Source organism: Rosa rugosa, chromosome 4 (genome assembly GCF_958449725.1).
Source record: "Rosa rugosa chromosome 4, drRosRugo1.1, whole genome shotgun sequence".
NCBI lineage: Eukaryota > Viridiplantae > Streptophyta > Magnoliopsida > Rosales > Rosaceae > Rosa > Rosa rugosa.
Window position 1 is genome coordinate 39515493 of NC_084823.1, and position 15904 is coordinate 39531396.

The 15904-nt window shown below is 38.1% G+C and overlaps 2 protein-coding genes across 2 annotated transcripts; both read right to left on the reverse strand.

Moving 5' to 3' along the window:
• Positions 1 to 228: 228 nt before the first annotated feature.
• Positions 229 to 1533, reverse strand: LOC133744804 (uncharacterized). The gene is made up of 4 exons (XM_062172845.1): positions 1457 to 1533; positions 1061 to 1153; positions 882 to 983; positions 229 to 780 (listed from the first exon to the last, which is right to left on the reverse strand). The coding sequence occupies exons 2-4, from the start codon at positions 1073 to 1075 to the stop codon at positions 229 to 231; spliced, it is 669 nt and encodes a 222-aa protein (XP_062028829.1). The 5' UTR covers positions 1076 to 1153; positions 1457 to 1533.
• A 1796-nt stretch (positions 1534 to 3329) lies between these two features.
• Positions 3330 to 7257, reverse strand: LOC133744805 (uncharacterized). The gene is made up of 4 exons (XM_062172846.1): positions 4970 to 7257; positions 4249 to 4557; positions 4046 to 4148; positions 3330 to 3950 (listed from the first exon to the last, which is right to left on the reverse strand). Exons 1-4 carry the CDS (start codon positions 7255 to 7257, stop codon positions 3330 to 3332), a joined length of 3321 nt encoding a protein of 1106 aa, XP_062028830.1.
• Between the last annotated feature and the right edge of the window lie 8647 nt (positions 7258 to 15904).

Here is a 15904-nt window from a genome sequence, read left to right on the forward strand (position 1 = left end):
AAACATTAATAATACCTACCTAATACACTTCACCTTGTCTATTGTGCTAAACCATTCAAATCTTCCATGTTTTTCAAAAAGTAACACTGCATTGCTGGGCAGTCAATCTATTTGAACTAGCTCCTCCATTTCAATGGGAATGTTGATGGCCTTAGAAGAGAACTAACATCATGCTACTTGATGTTTACCAAAAGAGCACATAAACAAGGTGAATATTTACCTTGAGCTTCACAGACTGTTCAGATCAAATGGCATAATTGGTGAATAGACCTCAACATTCTCCTGATCAGCCATTACACAATCCTCTTCATCTATTCTGTCCTTTGATGCCATTTGATTCTCCATTACACCTCTTTCACCATCAGTACTTGATGAGTTATGAAACAACTTGTTTACCTCATTCATCATGTTTTCCTTCATTTTTGCAAATGAATCTTCCATCTTTTTCTTGTGTGCCTCCATTGTTACGGCTTGCTCGTGTCTCAACTCTTCAGCCAAGTTGATATTAGCCAACCTTAAACTCTCTATTTCAACATGAGCTTCTTCTGTTGCTTGCTTTTGTTGCTCCCACGCAGCTCTGAGAGTATGCACTTCCCTACACATACCTCTTGCCTCAGTGACAACTCCTGGAACATCAGTGAATTGGACACCTAAACCATAACCTCTAACGCGATTCCTTTTCTCTGGACCAAGTACATCACTGTACACTTTGTGCCGGATCTCATCTGTCAGTATCTCCTGCCTATCTTCATACTCCTTTAATCCATTTTTGAACTTGGCCTGCACTTGTTAGAAACATTGAAAGAAGTCAACCGACAGTTGTGCATAAGCTTCGATACATACACCATGAAAACTAGTAATTCAAATATTTTATCACTCACTATTATATCTGCTGACTCGGCATCTACAACTGTTCCGTCTTCACGAGTATGTGTCATTGTGAAAAATGTTATGCGATCAGGAGCATAACCATTCACTTGTTCCTGAAATTGAATGAACATTTAAATATAATTCCTTTCATAATATAAGATACAGGAGCTATTTTCAGAAATATCCTCACATATTCATATCGCATCTGTGCAAAAGTCTTTGTTCCATTAGTGTGACTCGACCTTAGCTCCTTCCTATTGTTGGCATATGTCAAAGCACGTTCCTAGGATTACCAAACATATATGTTCAAAATCAAGGATAATGTGTTTAAACAAGCAGCTCTGTTGCTTCTTAATATCCCCTGACCCCCCAAGTCTCAAGCATTTTTAAATAAATTTCAACACATGTATGATGGACACAACAATCATACATTCCGTTTTTTACATCACTGCAACCAACAATAATGAGTCGAGATAGTTGAAAAATGAAGCAGTTCCAAAGTTTTCAATTTTAATAGGGTAATGCCTGAATGAGGAACAAAATAGTGCAGTCGAATTGACCTAAAAACTTATATGATTTGTAATACCTGATTAGGCTTTTTATCCCACTCAGCCACGAGCGACCTCCATTGGGCTTGGTTCACACTAGGGTGGCTGCAGGCAAACCTCCATGGAGTACCGATGTTTGGCTTGTAGTATAACCTCCTGAGTCGTGACTTATAACTCTTCCACCTATCATTCAATTTGAGTTCGCAGACTCGGCGAACAAATGGCTGCATTGCCACATCTACATTGCTCCAATCAATCGTTCCCTACCAATAAATACAATTCCATAGTCACAATTGGATTGCAGCCACATTATGTTATCTTAGAATGAATAATATATGATTTCAGATGGCAAACATGGTCAATTTCATTCTTAACATAATAACATTTTAACAATATCATCCAGTTACCTCATTGCTGTATATATTCTTGTGGATGAAATCTTTTTATAAACTTGATTACTTACCTTAATCCTCTCCCAAGCAGCATCCATGTTTGAGGCCTTGTAGAAATTTCTCCAATCAGTATTATCAATCGGGAAGAACGATGACTCCAATGCGAGCCACCCCAAGAACCTAGAGAACCTGGCAACTGTGTGAGGTGGTGCAACTGGTTGTCCTTTGGCATTAAACTTCAGTTTCTCCACCGTCCCGTTTGCGGCCCATCTAGGCCTATTAGGGCCTCTATTAGTCCGAAATCGACGCATCTTTGCTGCACTCGATCTTTCAGCATAATTTGGATTTTCAGTCTCCTCCGCTGTATCATTCATAGCAGAATTCACCTCCATGTTGTAATGGTACAAAGGATCTAGCGGTTGTTGCGTCTCCATGTCTGCACCCAATGATACAGCCCAACTTCCGTTCCCAACCGTATCATTGGTCATCTGCATCAATGTTGCCCATATGTATTAGCCAACTAAATGGATTGCCTTTGGGCACAGACTCTCATATTAATGAGAAGCAGCAACCCCATTTAAATATTAATATGGATATTAAATTTCCGGAAACATGCACCATCACCAAATTACAGCATATACTCTTATTTAACAGCACATCAATTATATAACTTATGGGCAGAGGAAGATTGAATATGCATCATTAAATGAACTGACAAGCCAAAGAATTACATACCTTCAAACCTGGGAATCCAACCTAAAGGAAGCCTATTTGCTGAAACAGAAAACAAAGTATACAAAACTTAAATGATAATTGGATTCACTTGTAAAAAAGTAGCCATACAATTCAACATTTCAGCCATGAAATTTTCAAACACCATGGCTCAGCCTTCGTTACCTTTGTATTTGTAAATGTGGTTGAGGTCTCTGTTCTTCTAACTGATGAGAGGGAGGTTGGAGAATGCTTTTAACATTGATAAGGGTTAATATGGCTGACCATCCCGTGGCAGTCCATTTTAAAAACTTTTTCAGGTCCCACAAACCTCCTTTTCCCGGGTTAGCAACTTTGGCTCTAGTTTGAGTTGTGGTTTTCCCACACTTCTGTCCTTTTCAAACAATCAAGCGGGATCCTGTTCCATAATTGCCACCTGTACATTTGAAAAAAAAAAATTTAATATCTTATGCACGTCCATCACCATGAGCTTACCAGAACACTTCGATATAACATGCTTTGTGAAATAGGATCACAAGCATAAACTTGCAGACAACGGACATGTACTGACTAACAAAAGCCATATTCTTTGATATATGGCATTCAAGTTAAGAGTCACAAAATCAATCTCACATAAAGTAGCTTCCTGGAGATTAATCACCTTACAATTTGTGTAGGTAAATACATCAAAAAAAACATATGAATCAGATGGCAGCAAACTTTTTTAAGTTACTGATTTTAATACAACTTCAAGTTCAAGAGTCACCAACCTGTCCTCCCATTTTCAACACTCTTGCCCAAACAGCTTTTAATCCTTTCTACTTCTCACATCTGTCCTAATGGGTAGATGATCATCATCACCTGTTACATGTTCTAGATCTTGCCTTGAACATGGATCATCAATTGGTGTTGAAGACATATCAAAAAAGTCCCTAGGCCTGGTCTTGATGGCAACGTGCCATTCAACATCAGTTGGATCCTTCACAAACATAGCTTGAATGGCATGCGATGCAAATACGTACGGATCCTCAGGTCCCATACACTTGTTGAAGTTAACTAGAGTAAAACCATATTCATCCTTCTTCACTCCACCACCGCGTGAATTTACCTCCGGCCAATCACATTTAAATAACACAATGTTTCTGTCACCGCGATATTGCAGTTCAATTATATCAACAAGGGCGCCGTAGAAACCAACCATCCCTTCCCGATGGTTGCAATCGTTTGCAGTTGCATAACTAGACATTTCTGCTTGGAGCCACACCCCCCAATTTTGACGCTTACCATCTTCCAATCCATTCCTCACTTTAAATCTAAATCCATTGCTTACATAACTTTTGTATCTAGTACACCATTTGCTGGGGCCATTAGCCAAAGCCAACAAATCTTCAGTCACCCGTGGATCACCCTCGTTGTGCATTCCATTAACCTATACATACAAGGACAAGTTCACTACATAACCTCATTCCATGACAAAACTGATTACAATATTCTATAGTATAACATTGTGGCTCAATCACTTACAAGTTTGTCAAACCAATTGGGAAATGACTTCTTAGCTCTTTTTTCAGATTGCAGCAAGGTGACACGACGGCCTCGATTGGCCTGAGCTTCCCTTACATGCCTTCTGCTCATGTGTCAAAAGTGTTAAGACATGAATTAAACATCCTTTGTATTCTATTAATAATTATTCATTGTAATAACACAGTACTGAATTTTTCCCATACCTTTCATAAGGCTTAGCCTCTGGACAATTAGCCAAAACACAAGACCTAGCACTCTCCCAGTCATCATCACTGAGTTGATACTCTTCCGCAGCTCCAAGTGCACGTCCACCACCTTGAAATATGGACAGTCCACCTTCTACATTCCGACCGACTCCATCCTCATTACGATTAGGTCTATTTCTTCGTGTCAATACGTCTTCTAAGTACATTGCACAGAAGGACATAGACTCGTCAGATAGGTACCCTTGGGCAATGCTCCCTTCAGGTCGATTCCGATTCCGAACATACTTCTGCAGTGTATATAGGTACCTAGCCACAAATTATCCTTTGTTTATGAACTGTTTATAAACTTCAATCTAGCTTCTTACATCATGTATTTATTATCTGAAGACCGTTAGGTAGATAAGACTACAAGACCACAAAATGTATATCATGCATAAGATATGCAAAACAAAAGCAACCAAAACCTGTGCTGTTTAATGATATATTAGAAGCATAATACAGTAAACAACAGAACATGGAAGTGGTGTTTTCTTAAAATCATGCAGCAGACCTGTAACTTTAAAAAATTGTAACTATTTCTATAAAAAAATCGTTTTCAGGATATCCCAGCTCTGGAATACTGTTTGACAAGTTATCTACAATTTACAACAACGTCAAATTCTGTACAGAAGGGGAGGAGTTTCAAAGACATAGGTAGCTATGAGATGTCGGGTCTAACCTCTCGATTGGGTACATCCATCTGAAGAAGACCGGACCAGCAAGTGCAGCTTCCTCTGCCAAATGTATTGGCAAGTGAATCATTACATCAAAAAATGATGGGGGCATCATCTTCTCCATTTGACAAAGCACCATAGCTATCCTTCTCTTCAGATCAAGAAAATGCTCAACTGAACCATTTTTGCTGCAAAGATGTCGGAAAAAAGCACTTAACTCCATCAACACCTTCGCAGCAGCAGAAGGAAGTGACCTTCGAACCATCAAGGGGAGGAGTTGCTGCATGATTACATGACAGTCGTGACTTTTTAATCCATGAATAGTCCGCTCCTTTACATTCACATGTCGGGCTATATTTGATGAATAATTGTCAGGTACTCTTATAGATGCTAGTATCATGCAGAATAGCTCTTTCTCCCAACTCGTCATGGTGTATTCGGCCAAAGGCAATTCAGTTTTATTTCCCTCTGTGACCGGCCACAAATCAGGCTTTATCCCCATCAATTGCATGTCCAATCGTGCCTTAATTGTATCCTTGTTTTTGGTGGAAGCTTCCAACAAGGTTCCTAATAAGCTCTCACACACATTTTTCTCGACATGCATTACGTCGAGATTGTGCCGAATGAGTAGATGTTCCCAGTACGGCAACTCGAAAAAAATGCTCCTCTTTTTCCATGGCCCTTCAGTGGAGACTGGTTGAGCAGGTCTCTTTTGCCCAACCTTGGGTGGTGGGGGCTTACCAAACTTAAACCTGAGTTTAGATAAGCGTCGAAGACAAAAGGATCCTGTCATTGGAGTGGGAGCACGATCTGTTTCAGCAGACAAATTAAATGATTTTCGATAGCGACGGAATCTGTGTAGAAGTGGCAGGAAACGGCGGTGTGCCATGTAGACATGCTTTTTTCCATGGGGTAGCCATGTTGATCTTGTGTTGTAGTTGCAGTTAGGACATGCTAACTTGCCCTTGGTACTCCAACCGGACAAATTTGCATATGCCGGAAAGTCATTGATTGTCCACATCACTGCAGCCCGCATATTGAATGTTTCTTTCTTGAATGCATCATAGGTGGGGATACCATTCTCCCACAAACTCTTAAGCTCATCAATTAAAGGTTCCAGGTACACATCAATGTCATTACCAGGAGAACGGGGCCCTGGGATCAAGAGAGCCATCATCATATAAGGTTGCTTCATGCACTTCCAGGGAGGCAAATTATAAACTGTCAGAATGACTGGCCATGTACTGTGTGAGGAACTCATATCACCAAATGGATTGAATCCATCGCTAGCCAAACCAAGCCTCACATTACGCCCTTCTCTACCAAAGTCTGGAAATTTCGTATCCAAATGCTTCCAGGCTTGTGAATCAGCAGGGTGCCTCAAATTACCATCAGAAGGGCGCTTATCGGAATGCCATGCCATGTCTTCAGCAGTATACTGGGACATATACAAACGCTGCAACCGAGGAGTTATCGGAAAATAGCTCAATACCTTCTGAGCTACCCTTTTCTTCTTACTGTTGCTGTTGTTTCCAATCTCCTCTGTATATCGGCTTGTCCCACAAGTAAGACATGCATCTAACGAACTGTTTTGTTTCCAATACAGCATGCAGTCATTACGACATGCATCGATCTTTTCACACTTCAGCTCAAATGCTTTGACTATCTTTTTTGTCCTATAGAAGTTGCTAGGCAATGTCTCCCCTTCCGGGAGAATTTTTTTAATCAGCTTCAGCCACGCAGATACAGATACATCACTCTGGCCATATAAACACTTGTTCTGGAATACTTCTATAAGAAATTCCAGTTTTTTCATTGCTCTGCAACCTGGATATAAGTCCTGATTGGCTTCTTCCAGCAACAGTCGAAAACGATGAACATCATCTGGCATAGGTTGGGGTGGACCATGGTTCTCATTCTCAGAAGTGGGAGCATTGTTCTCATTCTCACATGGACCTTCCTGTCCATCTATGCTTGGGAAAAGATCATGTATCATGTCAGCCATGCCAGAAGTAGTATCTTCTCCATAGGTCGCACACACAGGCTGTTGAACACCGAATGCTTCACCATGCCACACCCAAGGACCATCTATGTAAGAATGGGCAATACCTTCAACCACCAAGTGGTCATAGACAGTATCCCCGTCATGCCACTCCCCATTTACACATGATCTGCAAGGACATTTGATGTTTCCATGAAAAGATGCAACTGCTAAGACGTGTGAGATCCAGCCTCGTAATCGTAACTTGTAATCTGCACTACCCCTCTTCAATCTTACCCAACTCTTGTCCATATTGTCTGACAAACATATGAAGAATAACACTGTAACAAAGTTCAAACTAAAGTGCAAACCATAAGGAACCTATTTATGGGGCAAATGGCATATTTATGACATACAGCAGCCTTACAGATTTCAGGTAATCATATCATCCTCATTACTTAGATGCTACGCATAAAGAGGGAGTGGTAAGCTCTTGCAGATACAACTCGAACTCTGATTCAATGTTCTTGGTGGTTTCGGAATTGATCATTCACAAATACCTGAAATCCAAATTTATCATGACAACACTCACTAATTAAGACTGTACAATTTACCACCAAACTGGAAGTTGCAAGTACATAAGAAAAGGTATACAATTTTATGATTTATAAACTATGTAGCTTGACTCCTTGCATAAGACAGGTGGGGAGTGTATATATGAATAATAACAAAGCTCTGGGTTGCTGAGACCTGAGGCCCTGCAAAATTCATTGCTGTAAATGGGGGGAAGACCTCTAGAAGGCTTTGGTTACATTTAACTATAAATAGTTTGGGAAGACTAAGTTTATTTTTCATTCGGAAAACATAACTCTTACACTGTTGTAGTTCGATAACCAAATAACGGGATCATCAGAAAAAAAGTTGGGAATCCAACAATCATACAAGCCTGAGAAACCTACTGGACAACTCAGTTGTCTAAAAGATTTGGATATATGTGTGTATGTATATATATAGATATATGAAAAAAATACTTGGCCAGAAGATTATTGCAATACCAGTTAGAGCTGCTCCAGAAGACAAGAGTTGAATTGAATCCCTTGGATTACCAATTTGAACTTCTACATGTCAGGTTGGTATTGAGATCGGCTATTGAAGAAGCCGGACGACATTAAAAGCCCAGTTTGAAACAGAGAGAGGAAAAGGTATTCTGTCTTGTTTATTGATTTTTTTTCTTTGGCTGAAAGGAGAAGATATAGTATAGGTCGTAGAAGCATTAACCAAAACGCTGCGTTTTGGTCATGTAAAGAGCACAAATATGAGTCGAAAACAAAAAAACCAAAAACAAAAAAACAAACAGATGAGAGGATTGATAGAGCACGAACGAGGCTTAGGGAGAGACGGAGAGTGTTGCAGAGAATTGGTTTTGGGTCTCATGTTCTCTGCATGTGGTGATTGAACTTCGTCGACGAGAGAGACAGAGCATGATAGGATGTTTCAAAAAGGGTACTTGCTGGGTTTCTTTCAAAGAATATCTCCAAACTCAATCTAGATCTTTGTATGTCACTGATTATGGGGTTGGGTGATGCAGGGGTTGCTGAGATTGTTATGGATTTTTGAGCTTCTGGATTTTCAATCAGAATGAAAGCAGTATCGAAACAATTTGAAGCTAGAACAGGCGAAGGAAGGTATTGCCTTCTACTCTTGCTGTGCGTTTGTTCTTCTTTTAGGCTGTTTGTACGAGCTATAGATTGCCCTCTGGGTTGCCGAATTGATTGTGATTAATCGACAACACACTCAATGGTGTGGAAAATGTATTATGTCTTTTAAAAAGGATTATTTTTTCTACACAAATTAACGAAGCAGTCTTAGGCTAAATAACTTTTGCATGTTCTTCTTGTTTGTTTGGCCATTGGGATTTACACTTGCATTATGATGTAATTAAGAGCAGCCCATGAAAAAATAGTAGGTTCTTATTTCATTGTGGTACCAGTATTTAGAAGCTAAGAAGCTTTTCTTTGTCAATACTACGTCTTCTACTGCAAGGATTAATTTGATTAATTAGTGCTGTTTTTCATGTGGATCAATTTGCACCGACTATGTCTTGTAGTTCGGTCTTCAGAGAGCTGAGAAAATATCAGAAAGATTGTTGTAACTGGTGCGGACACTCACATCGTCAGAAGAAAGAAAAACAGCATCAATCAGTTGGTGCCACCAAACTGGTATTGAATAGTTTGATACAAAGAAATGACCAGGAAATAGAAATGAGCACGTGTTTAATGTTTGGCATACATTAATCTCGTGAGTCATCTGATTCTGTGCAGGAATTACTTAACAAAGATGGATAATAGAGCTGTTCGACATCCAACTTTTGCTTATGAAGTTGTGAAGTTGTAAATTTACAAAATCTTTGAGATTATCTCAACATATAGAAGAATTTTCGTTAATCATGTCAATTTTAATTTCAGTAATAAATATAGCTAGGCTATTTTTTAGTATCGAACTGTGCATTGAATGCTTCTGCAAGGTAGTTGTTACTGGTACATACACAGCTTCGTCAAGTGATTGTGCTACTCTTTTCGTAGTTGCATACAAAACTTTAAATTGATGGAGTTTTCTCTGTTCTGCGTGTGCCAACTACCGAGACCAATCGGCCATACAATGATCCAAGTCAACCGTTGTTCCCAGCACAATAGGTAGGTCTACTCAGATCCCTACTAGATTGTGATTTTATCTTATGGTGTAAATGTTGTAGAAAGCAAGCCAAACAAAGAGGGATATGTTGCCTAAAGCCATATTCCAAACATTATATGAGTGCTACTTACCCATATGAGATTTTGGATTTCAATAATTTCCTATTCTTTCTTTCTTACTCTATCGGATTTCAGTGTAGAGTAATGCTGGGGCTTTGATATCTAAACAGATTAATGCACTTTATTCCTTATTTCTCCTCATTATAATAACAAACTTTACACAAAATAAATAAAATCATTTCTCACACAGCAGTTTGTTTGATTCTTTCTCAAAATATGATTTCTCCTTATATGATTTTTACTTTGTACTCTTTCCTTTCCTCTCAGGTCTTAAGCGTTTTTGGACCCACAATGGCTTTGTACTCAGAAGTTACCTTGAATGTTTGTTTGGGCAAGCAAATTACTGGTGGGGAGTTGTATTTTCGAGGTGTTCAATTTGATAATCATGTGAATTTGGAGACACTCTTAGAGGTATGCTAATCTTTAGGATCAAATTATTCATTACAGTTTTTATATGGGGGTACTTTTATGTTTGGTTTGAAGTACAAATTTGTTAAATTTGTTTATACAGGTGTTTGATCAATGGTCCATCGTGGTATCTTGCATTCTACATATTGATAAGCCCCTTCTTGACACTGAGGACCAAAGCCAAGTTTGTCTTTGCAAGCCCAGGAAAATCTGCAGACACCCTTTTCAAGTTAGTTTTTGTCCATCTTACATTGCGTGACAGTGACAATAGGGGTTTCGAAAGGGTTTATCCCCTTTTATATGGTTGGTTAACTTGAAGTTAAAATTTGACGTGTCCTGTAGGTACATTTCTGATGAGCATGTTCCTAGCCAATATGGAGGTTTGAGTGTGGATTATTGTGATTGCAACCCAGAATTCACGATTGCTGATCCAGTCTCTGAAGTAACCGTCAAAGCGGGGATGAAGAAGACTCTGGAAATTATAATTTATGAGGTTAGATTACTTCTTCTTTGTTGTTCTATTATTATTTGATATATACTATCTATTTGCAATTATGAGGTTTCTGTTTGTGGTTGCAATAATGAGGTATTTGGTTGTGTGGTGGAGTTTCACATGTATTTTGGGATCATGATAGAAATCAAAGACGTTTTAATTCAAGTTTAGAACCTCAGAGAACAGCTTAGGAAAGTTAAACTAATTGGTAACCAGAATGTAGGTATTTATAAGATGGTAGATATTGGTGATTATAACGGAATGCTGAATGGAAAAACTACATTAACTTGATGCTTCGTACAACACAGAACAGGAGCTTCTTTATGTCTTCAGAAGCTCACATAGGAAAGGAAGCATAAAACCCTAATGCACAAGAAGTAGTAGAAACTAACACATAGATAATAGAACAACACATTGGCTTTTACGGGGTGGTATACCTAGTTGGCAAACACTAAAAAGTAGCTACAAAACAGTTGGCTACCTCCATAAACAGGTGATTTCCCTAGCTTAGCCTCACCAGCCCCAAAAGCACTGATCATCAACCTTCTTCTTCATCAGTAGCGGTATCATAGGGATGTGGGGGTGTCTCAAGCTCAGGTGTATCTTGCTTGAGGTAGGTCTTCCAATCTGGACTGATGGAGTCAGGAATTGCACAATATTCACAGAAGGGATTGCTGGTTGGAGTCCCAAAGCTAGATGGGGTCAGGAAAATGGGTTTGTGGAGCTTATGGGATGGACTACCAAAGTAGAAGACAGGTAACCTGTTATTTTTAGGGGTTACACATTGGTTTGGGTGAAGTTCATGTGTAGGAGCTTCGATAGAATGGTTGTTGGTTGTTTGGTTCATATTTGGAGGGTTGTCAAGCTGGTTGGTCAGAGTCAATTCAATAGGTTTAAAGGAGTGAGGTGACTCACTTCTTGGGGAGGTAAATATTTCACTAGAAAGAGAATGTGGGTGAGTTGATTCAATCTCCACAGCATTCATATCAGGTTGTGTGGGAAAGAGTTCAACAAACCTAGGAAGGTAAACCTTTAGTAAAGGATTGGGGTCATTTGAAGGTGGTGGCATGATAGGATTAGAGTTAACAACCGATGGTGATTGGGGAGGGTTTGAAGGGAGAGTATTAGCCACCTCTTCTGCTGAAAATATGAGTTTTCTGCAGCATGATTTTCCTCCAGACATTGCTTGGGAAGCTTGGGTACAATAGAGAATGAACTAGTTGTGAGTTATGGTAAATAAGGACTGGGACTTGTGCTGTTTTTATAGAAGGTGAAGAGATAACCAGAAAGTTTTACTTGCTAACAACCAATATTAAATTCCTACAAGTGTGAACTGCATTGCCATACTTTGAAGTGCACATATCACTGAGTTCCCATTGCCTAGTTACTTTGATTGGATCAAATCAGTAGTCATTAGGTCTAGTCATTCATATATTCAATTGCAAGGCACTCAAAAGACATGTTGATGATGAAGTAGTGGTGGTAGGAAGGATTATTGGTTAAGGAGATTGCTGAAAGCTCTTTGTATTATTACATCTTTTGCTTTATATTTGATTCATGATTGCATGCAATAAATGTTGGTAATATGTGGAATCACTGATATGCTTATTTGAACTACAGAAATGATGGTAGGATTTCTCAATTGGCAAGTGTAAATCAAGGAATAATATACAAGGGAAGGTGGACTGGAAGCAAAAGCTAATTGCTTATTGAAGAACCCAGCAACTATTGTTAACAATAATTAAGGCTTTGTACCATTGTAGTCTAGGTTTACAAGCTTTTGTCTGAAATAATGATTACAAGGTGAAAATTGCAAGGCATGATGCGAAATGATGCCATGGCTGTTTCTGTTGCAGCCATCGTTTTTTTGTAAATTGTATATTGATATAAATGTGAAGATTTGAGTTTTGGTATTAAATATATACCAATTGATTGACCCATGCTTACTGACCCATGCTTTTTTATGCTCTGATTGACCCATTCTTTCAAGAAAGAGAGTGTATGCTTTGGTGACAGGTGTTACAAACATCAGCATTTTCATTATTTATTTAGATGTGATATATGGGCCACTGACTATTGGTGTCAAGCCCAATCGTTAACACCGTTTGTGTTGAATGGTGTATCACTATTTCTAAAACAAACCATTGCCTAATAGTGTCTATTATTGGTGCCCTAAGGCCAAATTTGTAGTAGTGATACCATATGTACTAGCATTATGGGTGCATGTTTTTCTTGTCACATATCTAATATATATGTTGTTATATTGACAAATTAGTAAAAAAAAAAAAAAAACACATTCAAACGTGATTTAGGATTAGTTGATTGAGGTCATAATATTTTTAACTCACAGTAAAATCATTTCCCTTGATATTAATTTGCTAAACTTAATGTTCTAACAAATGTATTATTATTCTTCTCCTCTCATGATCAATGGATTAATCATCTCTCTCTCTCTCTCTCAGTATGGAGAACCTAATGGCCATATATATGTACAATTATCGTTATTTTATATATATATATATATATATATTTATTTATTTATTTATTTAAAAAAGAAGATCAAAAAATTTCACTCCTACCCCCATAGCCTATAGTGACTTGAACCCAGGACATTGATCTTAGGTAGTGGGTGCTCTAATCACTGAGCTAACACTATCACTACATGAACAAACAATTGACGCACTTTCATTTTCACCTTCATTTTCATGGAGAGATTATGATAAAAGGTTAAAGTGCACACCATGTATGGAAGAACTATATCCTTCAATTAATTATCATGATTCATTTCTTTCTAGTTGATAATATAATACAATGAAAGATTTAGTGCAGACCAAAAGATACCTTTCCACATTACTAGAGTTAGCACACCCGCATGTTAGTCTTATGAACAATAATGAATAATTAGATGGTAGTTATCTCTTAATATAACTCTAGTTAATCACGTTCTAAATATCGTGAATGTGAGATTATTCGATTTAGTAATATTTCTCTTTATGTTGTGGGATAAAGTTTTTAGATTCTCCGTTCCACGATCTTTTTATGAAAATGAAAGGAACAACTAATCTAGGGTTTAGACCCGGTACTTTAATCATACATAGAGACCAAGGTCAAAATCTAACATTTACTGAATGTCTACTAACCACCAATATCTATCGATCCCACCAGATTGATATATTGATCAAAGCCATAAATTCTCTCAGCCAAAAAAAAAAAAAAAAAGCCATAAATTCTCTGCTCAGTGTTCACTCGATCGTTTCAGTTCATTAATCACAGAAACCAACTTTATGAAGAAGTGGATTCCTTGGACACGCACACACACACACACACACACACGTGTAGCATAGCTTGACCGTATCAACTGTTTAGAACTGTGAAATTTCACGAGGATCGTCGGCGCTATTCTAACTTCTTTTATTAAAATCTTCGCTTCTTTTTCCAAGCCATCACTTTTTCCTCTTTTGACAGAAGTCACAGTACCAATTTTACGACGCCGCTATGTGAGACTGACTAGCTACAAGTCTCTATAAGATCAAAGTAATTAGCGCTGAGATTGGTTTCCAGCTATCAGATTCGTGTATGTATTCAACTAGGATGTTGTGAATGCTTTCGAGTTTAAGGAGATATCCTCCGATGAAAAAATAATGCAGCCCTAATTTTCAAAATTCAAAAATAAATAAATTTTCTTGCGTCATTGTGTATTTGCGTCATGAAAAATAGTTTATGATACACATGCATCTTGATCTCACGCGGTAGTTGTGTTAAACTTCCTTCTCCATTCCCTTACCATATTGATGGGGACATGCATTTTAACCCATTTTTCATGCTGCCTCTTTTTAGGTTTGACTTTATTTAAAACAGTAACAAAGCGAAAAGGGTACACCCTTTTTTTGAGTTGGGAAATGCCTTCCACTTTCTCACTCAAAGCTCCAATAATGATGACACGGAAAGGCAGAAAACTTAATCCACATACTCACTCATCATGTTCACTAAATGAATATTTTATTAGTTTTATAGTGGGCAATAGTGGGAGAGTGGGGATTTCCACAAGGCAAAATACAAATCCGTGTTAAAATGACATCTACATCTATATCTATCTCTAAAATATTAAGCATGTTTGCCTCATGGCTCAACTATTGTTACTTACTATATAGTGGATCATGTACAACGTGCCACAGGCCAATGGCGTGGATTTAACTTTTTATTAGTTTGTCAATCATGATGCGGAAATGGAAAAGGGATTCATATATGGGACTTTTATATTCCACAAAGATACACTACCGAACCACACAGCTACCCGTAATCATATAGATGAAGATCAACAAGCAACCTCTTGCTCCAAATTAAATTAAAACACGATTAATGAACTTAATCTATACATATCTGAGTTGAGAATAGAGACCAAAAGGGGGTGGTAGAGGAAAATGGAGAAAGATATAGATGCTCTTGCATTTTGGTAGCAGTTCGATTGAAATTAATTAAGTGGAGGGGTCCGACTCAGAGTACATCAACATGGAATCACTATTGTTTGTCCTCATAAAGTGAGGAATCAGAGCTAGCATGGTGAAGGCAGGGAAAGCTTTTAAATACGAATAATGTTTTGGTCCCAACTAGATGGGACGTTCTCATCTTTTACGAGTAGAATTAGTACAATAGCACTATCACACGTTCTAGGTAAGAAAAAATTGTGCAGGCGTTTTTTGCTCATAAAGATTTCAGTAACAGAGGATAATATATCTAGGGTAGGTCTTGTGTTTTAAAACGACTTCATTGAGGGTTGAGAGCTGTGATCTGTTGGTAAGTTATAATTTTAATATTGTAAAGGTTATAAGTTCGATTCTCACTGATACATGTAAGGGTGGATCGGAGTAGCTAGGCTAATGATTTTTTGAAAGAAAAAAAAAATTTCATTGAAAAACAAATTTCTATTAATTCCTCGCTAGCATCTCGAATGTATGTCAGAATTGATCTACTTGTGTAATTTGTTCTCATCTAATCTTTTTGTAATATAAATAAAAAATAAGAATTATAAAAGACAAAACAAGTACGCTCTTCTCTATTCTCCACATTTTTCATTCCTCCAACTTTTTTGCTGGTTCGGAATAAAAACTCGCTTTGGTGGTCGGTGGTCAGGTTCTGGGCATATAATTTTCTTTGTAGCTTAAATATATACTGGTCTCAATGGGGGTGCACCAGACTGAAAGTGACTACCGCATACGCGCATGCATCAGATAGAACACGGTCGTGAGCA

Excerpts from the sequence above, each read along its gene's own strand:
- LOC133744804 (XM_062172845.1), bottom strand. Across the intron at positions 781-881 it reads CCGAGTCAGCAGATATAATA|GCCAAGTTCAAAAATGGATT; the intron begins GTGAGTGATAAA and ends TAACAAGTGCAG.
- LOC133744805 (XM_062172846.1), bottom strand. The coding sequence starts at position 7,257 with ATGGACAAGAGTTGGGTAAGATTGAAGAGGGGTAGTGCAGATTACAAG. Across the intron at positions 4,149-4,248 it reads GAGGCTAAGCCTTATGAAAG|AAGGCATGTAAGGGAAGCTC; the intron begins GTATGGGAAAAA and ends ACACATGAGCAG. Across the intron at positions 3,951-4,045 it reads CCAATTGGTTTGACAAACTT|GTTAATGGAATGCACAACGA; the intron begins GTAAGTGATTGA and ends TTGTATGTATAG.